General features: G+C 37.9%; 3 protein-coding genes across 4 annotated transcripts in view; 2 read left to right on the forward strand and 1 right to left on the reverse strand.

Annotated features, from left to right (window-relative positions):
* Nucleotides 1–1,205: 1,205 nt before the first annotated feature.
* pygl (phosphorylase, glycogen, liver) lies at nucleotides 1,206–13,723 on the forward strand. The gene is made up of 20 exons (XM_022197141.2): nucleotides 1,206–1,463; nucleotides 1,957–2,058; nucleotides 2,143–2,221; nucleotides 2,618–2,721; nucleotides 3,363–3,494; nucleotides 5,052–5,163; nucleotides 5,393–5,475; nucleotides 5,604–5,741; nucleotides 6,793–6,885; nucleotides 7,115–7,261; nucleotides 7,723–7,886; nucleotides 9,384–9,498; nucleotides 9,720–9,821; nucleotides 10,754–10,901; nucleotides 11,425–11,483; nucleotides 11,568–11,709; nucleotides 11,788–11,995; nucleotides 12,075–12,209; nucleotides 12,299–12,365; nucleotides 13,113–13,723. The coding sequence occupies exons 1-20, from the start codon at nucleotides 1,221–1,223 to the stop codon at nucleotides 13,299–13,301; spliced, it is 2,562 nt and encodes an 853-aa protein (XP_022052833.1). The 5' UTR covers nucleotides 1,206–1,220; the 3' UTR covers nucleotides 13,302–13,723.
* Nucleotides 13,719–22,212, reverse strand: LOC110953241 (lysophosphatidylserine lipase ABHD12). Of its 2 annotated transcripts, XM_051959035.1 has the most exons (13): nucleotides 22,148–22,212; nucleotides 21,663–21,882; nucleotides 20,175–20,277; nucleotides 19,881–20,000; nucleotides 19,654–19,684; nucleotides 19,520–19,565; nucleotides 18,311–18,440; nucleotides 18,163–18,200; nucleotides 17,001–17,080; nucleotides 15,734–15,816; nucleotides 15,570–15,648; nucleotides 15,345–15,478; nucleotides 13,719–14,398 (listed from the first exon to the last, which is right to left on the reverse strand). In XM_051959035.1, exons 2-13 carry the CDS (start codon nucleotides 21,763–21,765, stop codon nucleotides 14,371–14,373), a joined length of 975 nt encoding a protein of 324 aa, XP_051814995.1. In that variant the 5' UTR covers nucleotides 21,766–21,882; nucleotides 22,148–22,212; the 3' UTR covers nucleotides 13,719–14,370. The 2 variants fall into 2 exon arrangements, with proteins under 2 accessions (XP_051814995.1, XP_022052834.1); XM_022197142.2 differs by lacking the exon at nucleotides 22,148–22,212 and having other exon boundaries at nucleotides 21,663–22,044.
* The window catches only part of nin (ninein (GSK3B interacting protein)), a 38,928-nt gene continuing 36,455 nt past the window's right edge, over nucleotides 20,196–22,668 (forward strand). The window contains exon 1 of the mRNA XM_051958994.1: nucleotides 20,196–20,301. Coding sequence (XP_051814954.1) covers nucleotides 20,266–20,301 — 36 coding nt within the window. The 5' untranslated portion in view covers nucleotides 20,196–20,265. The remainder of the gene's footprint in view (nucleotides 20,302–22,668) is intronic.

Consider the following 22,668-nt stretch of genomic DNA (forward strand, 5'->3'; position numbering starts at 1 on the left):
AGCAAGATACCGAACCCCTAATTGCTCCTGATGGGTCGTGGTTAGCGCCTTGCATGACAGCTTCTGCCATCAGTGTGTGAATGGGTGAATGGGTGAATGTGACGTATCTCGTAAAGCGCTTTGGGTACCTTGCAGGTATAGTAAAGCTATATAAATACAGACCATTTACCATCAGCAAGGACCTCCAAATCTGATCTTCCACCATGGTCAGGTGACGACACAGAATTAATAGCTCCACAGCTCTTTTCCCGGAGCCCTGTCTTTGTGTGGCGCCCTGTTGGAGTGTGGAGCTACTCGTTGAAGTGTCCTCGAGGAATGAACAGGGCAGCCCCTGCTGCTGTCTCTTCCAACGAGCTGCTTGGGCTGGAGTACCTCTTCAGCCAGAGCATGGGGGAATCCAGAGCCTTCTCTCTGCAGGACATGGTCAACGAGGACCTGGTCCCGAGGAGGAGGTGGTTCAGCCTGGGTAGCCTGATCCAGAAGAGGTTGATGAGGTGAATGAGAGTGATGGGGAGACGCAGGAGCTGGATGCTGAGCTGGCCCACATCACATTCACCAGTGAGGATACCTCCTCTGTTCACCCTCCTGCCTTGGTGAGAAGCCTTTTGCAGTGGTGAGCACAGATAGACACTAGATGGTGGTAGAGCACCTGCCCCTCGCCCTCAGTATCAAGCAGGTGCCCTCAGCTTCTCAGCTTTTAAAAAAATTTAAATATTCAACACACACACACACACACACACACACACACACACACACACACACACACACACACACACACACACACACACAGACGGCCCGTGCCATGCCCCAAATACAGAATTTGTTTTTGACAGATGTCCCTACATTTTTTTGCACTGTCCCCTTGGATACTGCAAATTTCCCAACTTATCTTTAGTTATATTCTGAGAGTTAACATAACGCATGTTTTTTTTTACATTTTGAGAAACCAAGTATAATTGAACTATGAATTCATATCATGTAAAACCATGTCAGGCTAAACACTGAGTGAACCATTCATTCTGTATCTGTGCTGTTTGTGTTCCTTCTGCTCTGCAGCTCAGCAGGGGCCATCCTGGGAAACACCCTCCCCCTGCACTGACCAATGAAAACCAGCCTGAGGAGGAGACTTCTGCATGAAAACTGGCACCCTGTCATCTCTCGGCTTCACTTCCAGGTAGAAAAAGTTCAGTAACTCAGGATCAAACTTTTCCTGAACCAGCATGGCGAAACCACTCACCGACCAGGAGAAGCGCAAGCAGATCAGCATCAGGGGGATTGTGGGAGTGGAGAATGTCGCAGAGCTGAAGAAGGGCTTCAACCGACACCTGCACTTCACTCTGGTGAAAGACAGAAACATTGCGACACCCAGGGATTATTACTTTGCCCTGGCCCACACTGTGAGAGATCATCTGGTGGGGAGGTGGATCAGAACACAGCAGTTTTACTATGAAGCAGACCCAAAGGTAAAGATCAGACTGTGAAAATACACCCACTATATGAAGGTTCAAAGTGTCTCTATGTTTGCCTTTTTCTGCAAAATCATCTACCGTAAATATGTTGCCTTTCTGAAAAAAATATGATGAAGCAAGCCTTTTTTGTCTGTAAGAATCTTGCAATTTCCTGTTCAAAATGCTTTTTATTGCCTGCATAGCTTGTTTTTGTTGTTACAGACGAGCCCACATTTGTTCTTGTTGTTCCTTGTTTCATTAAACGTTTCCACATGTCACTTAGGTGCTGTATTTTTAGGTCATTGCATCATGTTTACTCTGCTGTTTCATGCAGGAAAATGTTTGCCCTGTTCATTCATTTCAAGCTACTATCGTGCATTTTCTGCACCTTTAAGGCCCAATAAGACAAAACACTTTAATTTCAGTTAATCCTGATCTATCAAATCTGCAAAAAGATGTATTCTGTGCAAAAATATGAAAAATGCCTGCCTTTCTTTCACCTGTCCAGAGGGTGTATTATCTGTCTCTGGAGTTCTACATGGGCAGGACGCTCCAGAACACGATGATCAACTTGGGGCTGCAGAACGCCTGCGATGAATCCATCTACCAGGTTGGTTTATAGAGGCATCAACAGCAAATAAAGTTTAGCAAGCACAAGTAATGACTGCTGCTGTTTTTAATTATTGTGCTGCAGCTCGGCCTGGACATGGAGGAGCTGGAGGAGATGGAGGAGGATGCAGGGCTGGGGAACGGAGGTCTGGGCCGACTGGCAGGTAAAATGCTACTGAAGATGAAATCACCCAATTATCTTTGTAATTGAATGATTTTAATTAGATAATTGTTTAAATAACTAAATTGAGTAATTATCTACATTAAAGCACAAAATGTTTGTCCTCAAACAGGCCAAAGCGTGAAACACCGGTTACTTGGCATGCACACACTTTATCTTGAATGCAACAATACACCATTATAGTGTCCAGACTGTGTTGGCAGCTCTCCACCAAATAACTCTGTGTGCCCATTGAACATTTGAAGCAATTTGGAGCTACAGAAACACTGCGTGAACACTCAGCAACACCACAAAGTTTCACTCTCTTTCTAATTTTTCCTCTAAATCTCACATTATTTCTGATTTTATGTCCATTTCTGACTATTTATTCTGCACACAGCCTGCTTCTTGGATTCAATGGCCACCTTGGGTCTTGCAGCATATGGTTATGGCATTCGATATGAATATGGCATCTTTAACCAGAAGATCAGAGATGGCTGGCAGGTACATAAAATACATTTTTTTTTGTGTGTGTAAAGTAGTTAGATTTAGCTGCAGCTTTCTCTCTCATTGGAGTTCATAGGTCCTCTCTTATCTTTCACCTTGTTAATGGGCCAAAGTAGAAACAAATTGGGTCAGAATACATCACAAGCTAATCATTAACAGGACATCAGCTAGTGGTCAGCACCCTTCAGTGGCGCTTGGGGTGATGCAAGTTACTGGTAAAGTCTGGCATTGGTTGGTTTTTAGATGAAAAAAGCAAACTAAACATGCTGTGATAAGGGATTCCAAAACTAGAACCCTTTTGCCCTTTTGCCCTTTTGCCCTTTTGAATTCTGCTGGTTATTTGCAGTTCAAGCCCCACAGTGTAAACGTACTCCTGAACACTGAACTAGAAACAGACTTGGGTTTTTTTCACAGGGCTGCATGAACCTGCAGGTCTAATTCCTGCTGCTAGTGAAAGTTAGTTACTTACCACAAAATATAATGCACGATCAGACTTGATAAAACTCAAATGACTTCACACATCGGAAGTCTTTTCTTACCTCAGGCTATGGAATAAATAGATCAGATTAGGCAGAGTTGTAGTCTCTTGTTCAATGACTTTTCTGATTTGAATGCTTAACTTCATTGACATGCTGTAGGTGGAGGAGGCTGACGACTGGCTGAGGCATGGGAACCCCTGGGAGAAGGCCCGTCCTGAGTACATGCTGCCGGTTCACTTCTATGGACGAGTGGAACAGACCAGTGATGGCTCCAAATGGGTTGACACTCAGGTACTGAATTACTGATCAGGTAAAACATGCAAGACATTGCTTGCTTCTGCCTTGTAGAGGTGTAGTTCAGCAATAAACTCAATAAACCAGATTAAATCTTGGTTACAATAATGTTGCACCAACTATCTTAAAATTGAGAAAGATTCTATTTAAGCCTCTGTTTTGTTCTAACACAAACCAAGACTAAATTCACGTTATGTACACCAAAACTCCCACTTGTGATTTTTTTAATGGCTACGAGGAAACTGACATGAAGCTGAACAGGAAGACTGAACTGTCAAACAAAGAAGTGAAAGAAAAAGAGCTATTACCAATGCTGCAACTTCTTGTGACTGGAGCATGTGGTTCAGATACATTGAACTTCTTCATAACTACACAAGATGATATTAAGAATTCATTCAAATATGTGTTTACTGGAAAGTGCTAGCACACTGCCAACTAATAGTAAATACCCCAGGGGGTATTGAGTGCAACTCACTTGAAAAAACAGAAACTACAACTTAATATTGGAAATGAAGTGGAAATGATTACAAAAAGTGTGTCTACTAGTCGAAAATACTAGCTTAAAGTATGGCTAGTTGTAGAACTTGTTAGCTAAAAGTTAGACCAGACGAAATTGTTAGCTCAAGACATTGCCAACAGTTACAATTGCTAAGCTAGACTTTATGCTTGAAAACGTGGCATGACATGAACAGTTATGTCTGTTAGCTCATGGATCATGGCTACCAATTGGCTAGAAGTATTAGCATTTGAAATTTTTAGCTAAAGATGTGTCTTAAGGTAGAATTTATACTTAAAAGCATTACATGACATGAACAATTGGATCTGTTAACTATCATCATGGTGAACAATTTAATTTATTGGCTGACACTATGGCTAGCAGTTGAAATTGTTGGCTAAAGATATGCTAGAAATTGAAATTATTCACCAAAAGTTTTGCTAACAGTTACAATTTTGAACTAAATGTGTGGCTAAAGCTGGAATTTATGCTTAAAAGCATGACATGACATAATCAGTTGGATCTGGTAGCTATAATCATGGCTAAGAATTAAATTTATTGGTTAAAAGTATGTCTCGAAGTTGAATTTGTGAGCTGAAAATACTGTGAACAATTGAATTTGTTAGCTGAAGGTATGGATAGTTGAAATTATAAGCATACAGTACAGATGAAAGGTTGTAGCTGTTAGCTAAACATGGATAAAGCTAAAATAGCTAGTTAACAAGGTGAAAGTGTTAGCTCACTTTGGATTACAGCTGAAACAACTAAGTAATAGACGGATTGTATAATATAGGCTACAGAACTAATGGACTAATGGGTCCAAATATAATTTGCCTGAAAACACTCACATTAGAACGGAAGAAATATTTTGTTCATATCCAATTTTACAGAATTAAGTGTTAAATAAGATGGAGAGATGGTGTTTTTTAAAAGGGTCATGTGAGTCTACCTGACAAGTCAGAACACTGTCCTACATGCCATTGATTTCTGGTTTAAAATGCTTTAAGAGCATATCCAATTTCTTGTCAGCCCAGTGACTCTTTTTTTTGTTTGTTCAGGTGGTTCTGGCGATGCCCTACGACACCCCCATTCCTGGCTACATGAACAACACCGTAAACACCATGAGGTTGTGGTCGGCCCGCGCCCCAAATGACTTCAACCTGAGGGACTGTGAGTGTTGGAGGCAGTTTAATATCTTGTGTAAAAAGAAAATCCACTTTTGCAACACAGCTTTTGCATTTCCCTTTAAGGTCTCAACAGAAAATCTTTGCAAAACTAAAGGAAACTGCTGCAACATGCAACAAGATATCTGGATTGCTAAACAACTACAATCCTGCAGTTGCTTCCTCTTTGACATATATGTATCTTTAATTTAAAATATTATTTTATGTGTCTGTAGTTAATGTTGGAGATTACATCCAGGCTGTTCTGGACAGAAATCTGGCAGAAAACATCTCCCGTGTGCTCTACCCAAATGACAATGTAAGTCAAGTATTTTGACATCACTACCTAGATATCCCAGTCTGCAATGGTATCCACATTTTGTTTGAACAATATTTTTTCTAATGTCCATTATAATTTCCATCATTAATTATGTTAATGTGCTGTAGTTCTTTGAAGGAAAAGAACTCCGTCTGAAGCAGGAGTACTTTGTCGTGGCGGCCACACTCCAAGACATCATCCGCCGCTTCAAGACCGCCAAGAAAGGCTCCACCAGTCGCACTTCTTTTGAGAGCTTCCCAGACAAAGTAAGCCTCAAAATCAGCCATCTACAGGAGAAGGAGATGTGATAGCGTCTTAGTACCTCACTTCACTTGCTAGCAGCGAGGTGCCAGTTACGCTTTTTTGCAAAAACCAGCGTAGCAGTGACCAAACTAGTTAAAGAGAAAGACAAGAAAATCATGTTTTAATGTTGGAGAACAGTGAAGCAGAACAAGTTCAACAGAAACATCTACTGAAAAGATTAGCATTATTTCCCTGACAGCTAAGTTCATCGAAGCAGCGTCACTAAATGAGAAATCCTACAGACATACAATATAATGATGCAAGAACAAGGCAAATATTGAGCAACAAATGCCTTAAATTCACAGATTTTATACACCTAAATCCCCCTCTGGTTATGCTAATTTCACAGCTGCTTCTACTGAAGTAAACTTCATGGACCTTTTTTATAGTTGCCATTTTACCTTGTAACAGTAGAATGAAATTTCCATCAAGTGTCTCGAGGAATCATCGCCGTGTACAACAGACTTTTAAAGCTGTTTCATAGTCATAGTCATAGGTGTCAGTTTAGGGGGGGACGGTGGGGACGTGTCCCCCCCACTTTTTGTCAGGGGTCATTTTGTCTCTAACACATTCAAATTCTTCACATGTAAGCCGTTGTAAACCCAGTTATTTTCAGCAGTATAGAAAATTCCAACGCTCCTGAACGCACCATCCGCACTCGGCTGAGAGTTGCACAGACACGCAGCACACCTTCGTGATGTTTAAAAAAACGTGCAGATGCTAAATTTGCGCCCGTGCCAAGTGGAAGGTCCGACCAGAGGCAAAATTTTGGCCCGGGAGAATTAGTACTATAGCGGCCCACAGACCTCTCTATCTGTATGTACTGATAGCTCAACAGGTTGAGCCTCTGCTTTTGGTGCGGTGGTTGTGAGTTCGAGCCCACGTTGTAGCATTTTGCTGCCGTTCTTCGACATTTTCTCAAAGTGCTGTGGTCTCCATCCCCCCCACTTTTAAAAACAAACTGACGCCCTTGGTCATAGTTGCCATGTTAATACAGGATATCTTGCTTTTCAGGTTGCCATCCAGCTGAATGACACTCATCCAGCCATGGCCATCCCTGAGCTGATGAGAATCTTCGTGGACATCGAGAAACTTGACTGGGACACGGTGGGTGATGGACAAGTAGCATATAGGAGAATAAAACCTCAAAAACACACAATCTAGTATTGCATTGGGTTCCGCAGGGAAGGTTGTCTACCAGGTTAAGAGATAATCCTAGCAGATAGATGCTGTTTCTTAAAAGGCTAAAAGAACACTATCAAAAAAGAATTGACATCGTGTGTAGTTAACGCCAAGTCTGATGTTGAGTGAGTCACATAATAAACCACCTCTGCAGGCCTGGGACCTCACCAGACGTACCTTCGCCTACACCAACCACACTGTCCTCCCCGAGGCTCTGGAGCGTTGGCCGGTGGAGCTGCTGGAGAATCTCCTGCCCAGACACCTGCAGATCATCTACCAGATCAACCAGGTCCACCTCGACGTACGTATGCCAGACAGGAAAGCAGAAAGACGTCATGATGAAGAAATAGCACATCTTTTTCTTTTTGTACAGTCACTCTTTCATTTCATTACCCATTGCTATTCATAATTATCTTACCTTTTGTATTTGCAACTGCCAGAAGACCCCTCATGTCTTAGCGTTTCTCACTTACCAGACTTCTTGTTTCAATCACCTTTTGTTCTCTTACCCTTTGTCAGTAATTATGCAAACTGTCCACTATTCTTTTTTGTTTGTTTTATATACTGTCCCCTCCCAACTGACTGACCAGCTGTATAAAATGTTTTATTCAGTAAATGTTCTTGGTTGATTTAGCTTCACGGACTCAGTAAGCTCACCGTATACCAGAATACAAATAAACACCCCACTACAGCAAACTTCACGAGAGGGCTTTGGGTGCATTTCTTCAACATGCCCTAAAGATGTTTCTTTTGTTTCTGCAGAGGATTGCAGCTCTCTTCCCAAAAGATATGGACAAACTGAGGAAAATGTCCCTGATTGAAGAAGACGGATGCAAGAGGGTGAACATGGCCCATTTGTGCATTGTGGGATCTCACGCTGTCAACGGAGTCGCTGAGATACACTCCAACATCATCAAGACTGAAGTGTAAGCCTCCCGCTGATGTGGGTGAATTAAAATGCTAGACATCAAAACTCCAAGAAACCAAACTGTGGCGATCATGAAATGGCGTCATGAAAACAAAAAGCATTTCAAACATCATTACAACAAAAAGCTGTTAGAAAATTGCATCATCACAAAGAAGAAAACTTTGCAAACTGAAGCTGAGACGCTCAAGCAGACGACTGAAACGCTAGTTGCTACATGAGTGTGGCCTCATATGTTACCACAGGATTGAATCATCAGCTGTGTTACGCACTCGGTGTGATGAAACCCTCAGAGGCAGAAACCAAGATGCAAATACACTGAACAAACAGTCAGAAAGTATGGTTCTTCAGCATAGAAGGAACCACAGCAGTGTTTTTTGCAGATTTTAGAGCATTTGGTACAAGTATTTAATAGTTTATTTGCATTCACCTTTTGCAAACAAGTTTCTACTATTCCAGAGTCCACTAATCTCTTCTTGAGTTGCATTTTTAGTCAGATATACATTATCAGTATGTGGTAATGCAGCGCAGCCTTTTCAAATCACTCTGTACTTTGACTTCATTACTATGGTGACAGACTAACATGCACAAAATTCCTGCAAACATGCTTTTCAAGGACAATTTCAAGTCTCTGTTCACAAAATTTTGGAAATCAATGGCTGAGTTGACGGTTTGTCAGATACAAAGAACACTCAGAGTTTAAAATACTGATGGTTAGAATGAAAGAAATTTAGATTTTTTTCTTTCTGTGCATTAAATAAATGCGAAGTCCTGCTTTTTTTTGGGGGGGGGCATGGGAAGAGTGGGTAGAGTGGCCGTCTTGCAACTGGAGGGTTGCCGGTTCGATCCTTGGCCCGGAGAGCTCATGTCGAGGTGTCCCTGAGCAAAACACCAAACTCCTGACGGGTCATGGTTAGCGCCTTGCATGGCAGCTTCCGCTGTCAGTATGTGAATGTGTGAATGTGACGTATCATGCAAAGCGCTTTGGGTATCTTTCAGGTATAGTAAAGCGCTATATAAATACAGACCATTTACCATTTTAGAATGCTAGCATTGTTAGCATCTAATGTGTGAATCTTGAATATTTGTTGCACATTTGACTGCAGTTACACTCAAAGTTGTCAAAAAAGGTAGGACTGAGTCACCCCCAAAAAGACATTTTTAAAATCTCAAAAATCTGTATTAATGCAAATGTGAAGGATGTTTCAACGGTTTGCCAAATAATTTATGAAAGTTAATGGAAGCCAATGGTTATGTGAAACAAAATACATCCAAACCACACTAAGAGATTACATACATCTCCAAAATCTTTCAGATATTATATGTTGGTGAACCTGAACTACTTCAGTCAGGAACCAACCAGGTAGCAACAATCTTCAGCTGTAGTATATTTTTGTTTGTAGCACACAAAAATGAAGCAAGACGTGTTTCTCTGTTAAGGAGATAAATACTTGATGATCATTATATGTCATCTATGGAACATTTTCCTCTCTTGCAGCTTTCGTGATTTCAGTGAACTGGAACCAAAGAAGTTTCAGAATAAAACCAACGGCATCACTCCCAGACGCTGGCTGCTCCTCTGCAACCCTGGACTGGCTGAGCTCATAGCTGAGGTCTGTCTGAGCTGCAGTAAACACATAATCCGTTGCCGAGAGACAGCGTAATGTTAATGAACCTAAATCTTTACTAATACATTCCTCTTCTGTCATATCATGGAATCTTTGCAGAGCTTTCTCTTCCTACTTCTTACACAGACACTCAGCTTCTTCAAATATATATTTTGTGAATTTGAATACACATTGTCAATTTATTTTTCTTTCTTGTGACCTTTCAGGTCATCGGGGAGGAATATGTGAAGGACCTGGGCCAGCTGCAGCAGCTCAGTGACTTTGTGGAAGATGCTGCCTTCATCCGTGACGTCTCTAAAGTGAAGCAGGTAGAGTGCAGAGCGTTGGTGCAAAAACACTGAGTGGATTCACTCAAGTACTGCGATTAAAAACATTTTTGAGGTACTTGTACTTTACTTGAATACACTGTAGGGCTGCTGCATAATTTAGGGAAAATATCTAGTTGTGATTTTTCTACAATTTCAACTAATAAATAGAACTTCTTGGTCAAGATTAAAAGAGAATGTTCCCTTTAAACTTCCCAATTGGTTTCCTTTAATAAACTGGGTAAACTATACAATACTTGAGAAAGTACCACATTTTTTCTGCAACTTTGTCTTGTTTTTGTATTCAATAATTTTACCTCCTCTTGTGGCTCCTTGAAAGCCCTGACTCCTAATTCAGAAACCAGAGGACTGAAATAAGTGTATTTAAAGTAGATTAACTAAATCCATCTCAACCACAGATATGGAAAGGTGCTGTCTAAACAATGCTGCATACATACTAGCAATATAATAAGGTCATATGTATGATTGTAGAAGGTTTTGCTGTTAGTATTTTTGTAGTTTTACTGAAGAAAAAGATGTATTTCTGTTTTCCTTGACAGCTAATTTGACAGAAAACTGAAATGATAGTTAGAAATCATGACATGCTGACATGAAAACACTTTATTTATACTGATAAAGGGCTGGAGTCCCTTTGTTCGTGTTACTAATGACTGCATGATAACGTGTGTTCTTAATGTTCCTGCTGCACCATGCATTTAAACCTGATTGAAAAACTACATCTGCCACCTTTTTATTATTTCTGCACGTCATAGCAGGCTAAGAAACAACAATCTGATAAAGTTGTGCATTGCAACATTGCATTGTGCAGCTTTAACCTCATGCATGTCCAGACGGGACTCACCACTGATTCAGCGGTTTCACATCAATGACTAATTTATTGCCAAATCACATAATTCTGGGTTTCTCACACACAGGACAACAAGGTGAAATTCGCCCAGTACCTGGAGAAAGAGTACCGGGTGAAGATCAACCCATCCTCCATGTTTGACGTCCACGTCAAGAGAATCCACGAGTACAAACGGCAGGTCCTCAACTGCCTGCACATCATCACCATGTACAACCGTATGTGTTTCAGCCAAGAGGTTTCATAAGTCAGCACAGACCTGATTGTCTGAGCGATAATTTACGTGACACAATATGACATGTCCTGATGGGATGTGATGTGAACATTCCCCGCCCAGCTGTGCTCCAAGCAAGTTAAAACAAACATGAAGAATGCTGCAGTTTGAGTCGGCTGTGGGAATTTTCCATTCAGTGATGAAAAGGAGGGCATGTTCTTTGCAACATGCAGGGTATTTTGATGCCAGCTAATATGTGTTTACAGTGGATCAGAGCTAGTGAGTGTGTCTAGGATTAATTATGTGTAGCTTCATAGCAAAATGTAGTTCATATGTCCTCTTCTAGTCATGTTTAAAGGATCTGTCTGTCTTGTAAAGCGTCTTTGAGTATCCGAAAAAGCGCTATATAAATTTGATGTATTATTGTTATTGTAGCTGATTGCAGTAGTTTTTAAAATCTAAGTTAAAGTCCAAGACCTGAGTTTAAATGTGTTTCTGCATCTATTATCTTCTTTCTTGTTTCCAAGGCATCAGAAAGAACCCCAGTGCACCTTTTGTACCACGAACTGTGATCATCGGTGGAAAGGTAGCAAAGCAAACTTCACAAAAAACACAGATTTAAATGAATTTAAAGGCCAGTATTCGAGTCGTGCGTTGTCGCCCTCTGCAGGCTGCTCCTGGGTATCACATGGCAAAGATGATCATCAAACTGATCACTTCTGTCGCTGACGTGGTGAACAACGACCCGGTGGTGGGAAACAAGCTGAAGGTCATTTTCCTGGAGAACTACAGAGTGTCCCTAGCAGAGAAAGGTACCATGTGTTCCATTTAAAGTAGAGCACGATGTGAGTTATTTTACTATTAAATGCGTTTTCTTTGCGTTTCCCCAGTGATTCCTGCCACAGATTTGTCAGAGCAGATCTCCACCGCCGGCACAGAAGCTTCAGGAACAGGAAACATGAAGTTCATGCTGAATGGAGCTCTGACCATCGGCACCATGGATGGAGCAAACGTGGAGATGGCTGAGGAGGCCGGCGAGGAGAACCTCTTCATCTTCGGCATGAGGGTGGAGGATGTAGCCGAAATGGACAAGAAAGGGTAAAGGAGTCTCTTTTGTAGACTTGATATAATCTATTATGGATGATTTTAAACTTATCTTTATTTTTTTCTTTGTTAGATATGACGCCATGTCGTATTACAAGAAAATCCCTGAGCTGAAACAAGTCATGGATCAGATCACGAGTGGATTTTTCAGCCCCAAAAATCCGGAGCTTTTCAAAGACCTCACCAACATGCTCTTCAAACACGACCGGTAAGTCACATTTTCAACTGTTGAGTTCAAGTTGTCAGACGTACTGATTCACATGACTTATTTATATCCATCTTTCTGTTTTTCTTTAGCTTCAAAGTGTTTGCAGACTTTGAAGACTACGTGAAATGCCAAGAAAAAGTCAGCAAACTCTACCAGGTAACATTTCCAGACAAAACAGGAGCCCACTATGTTTGCAAATACTCATGGTTTGTGGTATTCCATTCTTTTCCTTTATTTTGTTTCCTTTTCTTTATTTTCCTTTCCTTTCCTTCTTACATTCTTTTCCTTCATTACTCCGCCAAGAAACATGGTAGAGTTATGTGACGATCGACGTTTGCCTGTCCGTCCGTCCATCTGTTATTCTGTTTGTTAGCAACATTACTCAAAAAAAGACTCACGGATTTGGATGAAATTTTCAGGGAAGGTCAGAAATGACACAAGGACCAATTGCTTATATCTTGGCAGTGATACGGCTTGTAGTCTGGATCTACGGATTTGTTGAGGATTTCTGTATCATTTCAAGATAGCAGCACTCTATGACTACAAATGAACACCCATGATTGCGATCCTACTACAAATTGACCTCTACGGATCGCAAATTTTTTTCAAGATTTCATTCGTCCAAAATGGCTGAGCAGACTTAGAGTACTGCGATATCTGAGTGCTTTTCTTGTTTGTTTCTCTCTTCTTGCTTTCTTTTCTTGTCTTGTCTTTTCTTTCCTTTGCATCTTTCTCCATTCCCATCTTTTCTTTCCTTTTCTGTTATAAAGAACCACCAAAAAATTTAGCCAGAAAAAAAACCCAAATCTCAAGCTCAAGAAAATGACTATTAAATCAACAAGACAAGCCTACCAAAGTAAATACTCAACCTGAAATAAAATTATGATGTTCTTCCTGCTATAGAATCCAAAGGAGTGGACGAAGATGGTGATCAAGAACATTGCAGCGACAGGAAAGTTCTCCAGCGACAGAACCATCACAGAGTACGCCACCGAGGTTTGGGGCGTCGAGCCGACCGACCTGAAGATCCCACCGCCCAGCGAGCCCCGAGAAGCCATCGAAGAAACCGCCAGAGCTCTGAAGAAAATGTGAGGCTGCCTTCATGTTTACGCTGTATTAACTGTTCCATTTAAACCGTCAGGTAACACAAGGCTCAACTTTTTCAAGGGCACATTTTTCCTCTTCTTCTCAAAGCACTGTTACAGCTATTAAGCACCAATACATGCAGTAAAGTCACTGTGCAGGCTCAGATATTTAAGAGTAATTTCCATATTTAACATTCCTGGAGCATAGGATGGGAGACAGTTTCAGGAGCCCAGTAGGATCTGGGTCACAGTGTAGCTGAATAAACAGATTTTTTTAATATTACATTCCTGCAACTTCATGTGGCATTACGGAGGGACAAACCTGTTTATATTAAGTATTTCTAGAACTTATTGCAGAACTTAATTCAACATTTGTGATCTACAGTTGTTCTTCCCAGTGTTGAAATAAAAACAAAAAGTGCAATACAATGTGAAGTGCTTTTATTTCAAGTTTCAGACGACATATGTGCCTTTTTGTGGTAAAATTCAGTTTTCCAGAAACTTTCTGCAAAAACAAAACAGATTCAACACTGATGAAGTAAAGATTATTTCGGTGTGTAGTAAACCTGATCGTCTGCGTAGAGTGAGAGGCAATGAATCTGTTACCTTTGTTTGACAGAAATCATCTATTATGCCCCAATCAAACCCCCCAAATATAATTTTTTTTCACAATAATTATGATTTTGGTGCTGGGGAACGTGTCTTAATGGCACCGAAAGCATGTCTATGCAGGAAAAACCCTGATTTACTTTTAGACAAACGGCAGATGTCAGTTTTTCAATAAAACTGATTCTAAAACTTGATTATTAACAGTTTTAACCCACCTAACCACATCTGACAAATTGGGAAGTGAATTTTTCATATTACATTCCTGCGATTTTATGTGGCATTACTAAAACACAAACCTGACTATACTTGATAGTATTTCTAGTATTTATTCGCAAAACTGGAAGTTTCAGAGTACATATGTGCATTTTTATGGTAAAAAATAAACAGTTTGAACTGGAATTTGGCCATTATTTCACAAAATATGCAATGACAGCTGACAAAAGGAATCCAGAGGAAGGAATGCCGCTTTACTGCCTCAAGTTTTCTAGAAACTTCCTGCAAACAAAACAAAAGAAATACAGACAAAAGTAACATTTACTTTTGGTGCGAAGTAAACATGATCGTCTGCATCGAGTTAAGGCAACGAGTCTGTTACCTTGTTTGACAGAAATCTACACATTTTCCTGCCATTTAAACAACAACAGGTTCACTCTGCCTCAATTCACAAGTGCCCCATGCCCCACCATCTTCAGCTTGACAGATTTTTTTTTAAAAGTGGTGAATATTGATGGAGTTGACCATATGTAAAATCTGGGCTCGTAGGTAACATTCGTTTTTGAGTTAAAAATCCTTAAAGAATGTGGGGTCATGTCGATTTTTGTGTTTGAGAAATATTGCAGTTAGAGTCCTGAAAGTTTGCAGGCTCATTGATATGTGCATTTGATCATCAATAGTGCTTTGATAAAATAATACAAACCAGTTATATGATAGTGTAAAATTGGCCAAAAATGTCAATGCTTCTGTCTATTGCAGTATTCTACCGACTATGAAACCTTTATTTTTCACCCTAGGAGGCTGAATGTTTTGTTTAGTGACTGGAACCAAATGGAGCTTTGAAAATACAGAGTATGGTGCCAGTCAGAGGCATTCGTTATGAGAAAAACATTATTGACATGATCATTTTTTTGAATTTATGGCTAATATTAGGACAATCATTGAGCAAGTGTGATCGGTGAAACCACTCCAGTAGGCCTAAATGTTTGAAAAAATGATAAATTGAGGTAGAATGATGCAAAATTGTCTTTATGCCTCAATTAAACTCCCCAGAATATACATTTATTTTCAATTCTGATCATTTTGGTGCTGCAGAGTTTCCCTTGATGGCACCAAAAATATATTTAAGCAGATAAAACCCAAGGCAATTGTTAGACAAACAGCAGGAGCCCGTTTTTTAGTATGACTGACTCCATTAAAATAAATTCAGTAAGCTGTTCTAACTCACCTAACCACATCTGACAAATTGGGATCCAAGTAGACCTTGCTGTGGGAGATTCCAAGATTTGCATCGTAAGAGATCATTTCAACGGGAGCATCTGTGTTGAGTTTCTCCCGAGCCTGGAGGGAGATCTGGTGCAGCTGCAGACAACAAAGTATCTCAGAAAAGGCGGACATAATATCCGCAAGGAAATTAGTCTGAATGCAGAGGAAGAGAGAGAACCCACTGTACCTTCAGACCCATGTGATGCGGAACAAGTTTGTCATCCTTTGCATGCAGAATAAGAAGTGGGCTGGTCAGTGTCTGCAAACTGCACAAAGGTAGGACAGAAATACATGATCGTCGTCTCAGATGGAGTTAATAAAATAGTAATCAACAGAAGCTACCGCACTTACTTTTTAGCGTTATCAAACTCTATGTTGTTCTTCTCCATTAGGTACCAAACCAAACTCTCAAATCCTGGAAGGAACAGGTACAGCTGGAAAACAAAAACAAAAAATGAGCAGAAGTATGTTGCAATATCCTGTGTACTGTAATAAAATATAAATATATGCAGAACAAAAGTGTCTGCATGATAAAAACCAGCCTAAAAACAATAGGTTAGCTATTTCATGTTGATTCAGTGGTTAAAATTATCCTGGTTTTTCAGCATTTTTCAGCCATTTCTGCTTGACCATCTCTGATTTGTGTTGAATTTTTGTGGCATTAAAATATAGATACTGAAAAAGGTATTTGTGAAATTTTAGTTTTATATATCAAGAAAGAGATTTTTTCTAAAAAAATGACCTGTTACCTGCTTTCCACACGTTTTCTTACATATTGAAATTTGACATTATATTTGATTATATCATGTCATTGACTCCGAATCTGCAATATGTAGTTTTAAAAATCCAGAACTCTATCAGGTTGTCCAGAAAAATCTTGTTTTTGTGTTAGAAATTGTCACGCCTGCTTAATCAGTGATGAAAGTTCAATTTAAAAAGCTTTTCTTTTCTTTTGTGTATTCAATATTTCATATTATAAAGCATTCCATGTGTGTTCTTTTGTATTATCATGACCTTAAACTATGTAATGTTCAGGAAATATCACTCTCTGAGTTCTGTATTATTCATTTTTTGGTTCATGTGTGCTCAAAAATGACTTTTATCTTTAAAAATTCCTGAGATATCTTTCAAATAAAACATCATATGTCAAGAAATGTGCCAAAACTGTGTGGAGTTGTAAGAAATACATATATTTTCTAAAGTACTTGATATAGAAAGCTAAAATTCCATAGATACTATTTTAAATATGCATAATTTATGATGAAAAAAGGTTCAAGCAAATCAGGAATGGTTGAGCAGAGGGTCCCTGATGATTTAAAATAAAATGAGTTGAAATTATTTAAATACACTGCAACTATATTCATCTGTGGCTTCATTAGTTAAATGTGTCACACTGTACTTCTGGTTTCATTTGCAGCAGCCAAAAGGAGAATTAAATACTGCTGAGAAGTAAAACATGAGCATTCTTGTCTTCATTATTTAGTGTAGTTAAAAATCGACAGTAATTTCCCCCATAAACATTTACTGTACCATTTTCACATCTTTAGAAACAAGACAAAATGAGCACTGCTGTGTTTTGGGGGCTTCAGATGGACTAAAATGTGACATCTGGCCTCACCTTCGTGATCCGATGGTTGGTTACAACTTCTCCTATTCTTGTGTACGGAGCCTGAAGGATTATAGCTTCGACTGCAGAACCTAAAGTCAAAGACAGTGAGGTACACATGATGAAAAACACCAAATATGAGGGATGGGTTGGGCACTAAATTTAAATGTAGAGGCTGGTACAGTTAGTATTTATGACTGCAGCATGTTTTATTGTGGAGTAAATGGCAGGAAGTCAGTTGCAGTCAGTCTAAACACAGTCTGTACATCCAAACACAGTCTTTAACCTCTTAGGACCTGACATCCACATATGTGGACATGTTTTTCCCCAAAGAGATTGTATTGTTCATAATAATGACAATAATAAAAATAATAATAACAATAGTAAAAAAATTGAATATTACCAACAATAATTATAACAGCAATGCAAATAAAATATTACATATAATATAAAAATATAAGAAACACAATTATCACACATTAGATTTTCTACATTTATGTTTACTGGTTGCTCCTCATCCCAAACAATTAGAAGAAATCTAAAGTGCAAGCCCAACAAAAGCTCAGGTCTCAAGAGGTTAAAGGATGTTAATCAGTTATAAATATTAATACCATATGTATGTTTAACCCTCCCATTGTCCTAATTTACAGGCACCAAAAAATATTGTTTGCTTGTCTGAAAAAAATCCAAAAGTTCAGCAAAAAAATTCTCCAAATTTCAGATAATTTGCAAAACCTTCAAGAAGAAAATTCCAATAATTCCTGAAAAGTTTTCCTGAGAAATTTCATTTTAAAAAATCCTCCACATTTGGCAAGAAAATTCTTGTAAATATTTTCAAAAAATGAGTAAAAATCTTCCAATAAAATCCTAATAATATCTAAAGTGATTCCATGTATATCAATTAAACTTCTAATATTTTCTTTAAGAACATTCACTAAAAATCAACCAAAATGAAGTGAATTTCGCTGGATTTTGGTAGATTTTTGTGAATGTTCTTTAGAAACATTTTTAACATTTTTTTAACACCAAAAAATGTTCAAAGATTTCCCAAAAATGTTAAAAATGTGGACATCTGAAGTTTCACGGTGAAAATATATTTTTCCCCCACATTTTCAAACTTTAAAACGGGTCAATTTTGACCTACAGGACAACAGGAGGGTTGAAGAAAACTCACCTTGCTCTTGTAATTTCACTGCTGCATTCGTTGCCACTCTGCAGGAAAAATATGTGAACAGTTGCAATCAACCTTCTTTCTCTGCTGTTTGAATTCAATTTGTGTCATGAGAATTGTTTAATGTGGCCAAAAAGAGAGAAAAACCGACCCAGTGCCGAGTGAGTGTCCCCACAGACAGACCAAACTCCCTCCGCTGTGTTTCTTTGCCCATTTGTACAGATAGAGGGCGTCTCTGGTCAGCCCTGCTTCACTGGGCTCCCCACTGGAATCTCCAAAACCTCATTAAAACACAGATTAACACCCTCAGAATCTCTCTGCTCTTCTTTGCTGTTCTGTTTTTTGTTATGTTCTGATGTATTATTAACCGGGAACACTGAAGAATACCAGCGTGATTATCATCCTTTGACATAAAATGGTCCCAGAATGTTAAAAAATGACCATAAAATCATTGTTATTACTGTAAATATGGACATTTTTAATGCTTAATGTCTCATTTGGAGGGTGCATGAGATAATGTGTTTCTTTCCCTCGCCAAAGAAATCCCAAAACAGAAATCGAAACTTACAAATTTGACATTTTGAAGGAAAAATGCACAATTAATGGCAATCACAGATGTAGTATAATCAGTTGTCTTTAAGCATAATTTACAAATTATAACAAAGATTTTCTACTAAGAAAATCATATTAATAATAAAATAATAATAATAGTAACTATTATTATTATTATTATTATTATTAGATTTAGAAAAATACAATACTTATAGTTATATAATAATTACAAAAACGTAAAATAATTAATATTATATTTTATAAATGACAAGTATGAATAAATGTAATGAATATAGAAAATATAATCAAGAGAGTAACGTAATAATTAGTAAATTATTAATAATACAATATTAATAATAATATAATATTAATATACTAGTATACCATTAATGATAATATAATATTAATATAATAATATAAAATAGAATAAGATAATAATAATAATAATAATAATAATAATAATAATAAATATTATTAGTTATTATTTTTACTATGTTTAGATGTAAGAAAATATAATAATTATAGTAATATAATTATTTCAAAAATAATTAAAGAATTAATATATTTTCAAAATAGAAAATAAAAAATATAAAGAATATAAAGAATATATTCAATATAGTAATATAATAATTAGAAATATTAATTTAAGAATCCAGATAATATTCAATAAAAATACAACGATAAAATGATACTAATAATAACAATAATACTAACACTAATAATAATGATTATTATTATTATTGTTATTATTATTATTATCATCATCATATGAATTAGGTTTGTATTTAGTGTAAAAATGATCTCTTACCTCTGTAGTCTAAAGATAAGACGTGGTAACCTGTAGAACTCAAGACCTACGACATAAAAAAAGAAAATAAAATCTAAATCTGGACGCTCAAACTCAAAAATATTCACCAAACCTTGTCGGAACGCGAACCTCACCTTCACCAGCTCCACTCTGTGTTTTAACGCCCTGCAGAAATGAAAGTGATAAATAAATACAAACAAACAAACAAGTGGCTTTCAGACTCACTCTTTCTGACCCACAAACCCCAGCATGCATTGTTCCCAGGATAAAGCCCGAGCATCAAGCCTGAGCAGTCATGTAATACCCACTAGACTCTATTAGGATCAATTCAAGGATCTCTGTGTCACCGCTCTCATCCCACCTGGTCCCTACGTTGCCATGGAGAAAGACAATAACAGGGCTGCCGTCTCCCAGGGCCTCCCGGTACCACTCAGGGCTTCTCCCGGCGGCCTTCTCCCATTGGCTGGCCGGGAGAGTGTGCCTACGAGAGACAAAGACGGAGAGGGAGAGACGATAAGAGGTGAGCAGCACAAACAGACGGTCTTTCAGGACGTACAGCAGGTTTGTGAGGGGGGTCCGTGCAGCTGTGTACAGAATGCATGTGGTGTTTTCAAGTAGTGATGCTCTTAAGATGGACTCAACACAGCCGGCCTACCACACTCCCACTGAGACGCCCTCCTCAGTGTCCAGGTAGAAGTTACTGGTGTGGTTCAGGACGTCCTCAGGTCGGCTGAGATCCACGAAGAATGGAAACCTCGCTGCAGAAGATAAAAACACAAAAGGTCAGTGAATTTTTGTAGCTTATCCAGTGTGATTTTTATTATTGTGTGTCATTTCATACTGGGATGCATAACAGTATGGCGCAATGTCACTATGTACCAGTGTTTTTAGTTGCAGTGATGCACAAAAGTCTGAATATTACACTTTTTATGTCAATCTGAGGACACCGCTGCCCTTACTAACTGGAGGTAGAGAGTTCAACACAGTAAAAGATTTAGAAAATAAATCATCATAACAAGTCCTCTGGGCTGCAATTTTGTCTGCAGTTAGAGTGATATTTCAAGAGCATAACCTACTGATACTCCCCCTTTTTCTACAATATTTTTCTCCAATTTAGTTGGTCCTCATAAGAAAGGGTTCTGACTGCTCTGTGCAGACTGTGAGCCCAATGAATATGAATACAAAAACAACAGAAGCATCCAAAAAGTCGTATAAAATTATGGAAAACAAATAAGTAGAATAAAAGATTATAGAGGGCAAAGCCACAAAAACAAGGTTAATAATAATAATAATAATAATAATAATAATAATTTTCAAATAGTAAAAGAGAATAAAATAATAATTGCAATAATTAACATGAGAATATTACTGGTCATACAGGTCATGATACTCTATCACCTTAGCATTATTTATTCCAAAATGTATAATAATAATAATAATAATAATAATAATAATATAAAAATATTATTATCATTATTTCACAATTCTTTTTTACTCAAATATATAATAATAATTAATATTATTATAATAATAATAATTTTTATTATTATTATTATTATTATTATTATTATTAACATAATTGTTATTATTATTATTATTATTATATTACTACTACTACTACTACTACTACTACTACTACTACTAATAATAATAATAATAATAGTAATAATAATGATTCAATTTCAAAAAACAATAAAAAGAAAATAAAACATTAAACCATAAAAACAAGGGTAAAAAATAGTAACAGTAAAAATAGTAAATAAATGAGTAGGCTACTAATTCAATGATTCAAATCCAATAAATGAAGTTAATGATTAAACCGATCAACAGGGAAACATTAATCGTCACACAGACGATCCCACTCAGTCTTCTTAGCATTATTTTATTAATAACAATGAAAAAATATTAAAAATAAGAATAAAAACAATAAAAAGAATAACACAAAAAGAAAAACAGGGTAAAAATAAGAGTCAAATAGAAAAAAATGAATTAACATGAGAACATTAATCATGAGATACACCACAACATTTTGTCTGCTTAACATTGTTTTGTTCTAAAATAAACAAATTTAAATTTTACAACTCTAGGGATCTGGTGGCTTTAAACTAAATCCACACTCGGGACAGAAAACACATTTACTTACCCAGGTGAGCAAATATGATATGACCGAGTATCCAGGGGAACAGGTAGAGAACGACGGGCACCGAGAGGTAGACACTGATCAGAAAGGACACGACTCTCTTCATTTCTGAAACAGCAGACACTATTTCCACTCTGTAGAGATCAGTGCGCTCCCTGGTTCCTAATTTCAGCCCGGAGGAAGTCAGGAAACATCCAGGAGAGCCGTCGTCCTGACAGCACCACTGTTGTGAAACACGAGGAAAAGAGGTCAACGTTCAGCTGCTCGCGTCTTCTGCTGCTACTGACTCACATTTGATACAGTAAATGTTTCATAAAGAGGGCATTGTGTCACAGACAGGAAGTGAAAACGTGTTTTCAGAGAAGCACAAAGACAACAGCTGTGCAACAAATCCAACATCTGGACACAAACTCTGCTAAGAAGCTTTAAATGTTCAAAAAAAAAAAAAAAACACACACACAACGGAAGCATGACAGAAACACACTTACCGGCTCTGTAATGCCACTGCTATCAACACAGCAGCTACTGTGCGCTGCAAGGCATTGTGGGTAACGCAGTTCTTTGACATGAACACAATGTAGGCTTAAATAGTTGTGTTATATTTCATTATTAAGACATTAACACTCCTAAACATGCTTAAAATTATATTTCTTACCCTCTTGTCAAGCTAAAATAGATTTTTTTTTCTTTTATTGTGGAAATTTAGATATTTGGGCATCTGCTTTATTAACCCTCCTGTTGTTCTCGGTTACAGGCACCAAAAAATATTGCTTCTGTCTCTGAAAAAATCCCAAAATTCTGCCAAACAATTCCCCAAATTTCTGAAAATTTGCAAAACCTTCAGAAAAAAAAATCCCAATAATTTCTTAAAAATTCCCCTTAAAAATTTTATTTTAAAAAATCCCCCAAATTTGGAAAAACAATCTTGTAAATATTAAAAAAAGAGCAAAAATCTTCCAAAAAAAAAATGAATAAAAATGTCTAAAGGGATTACATATATATCAGTAAA

Source organism: Acanthochromis polyacanthus, chromosome 1, assembly GCF_021347895.1.
Source record: "Acanthochromis polyacanthus isolate Apoly-LR-REF ecotype Palm Island chromosome 1, KAUST_Apoly_ChrSc, whole genome shotgun sequence".
Lineage (NCBI taxonomy): Eukaryota > Metazoa > Chordata > Actinopteri > Pomacentridae > Acanthochromis > Acanthochromis polyacanthus.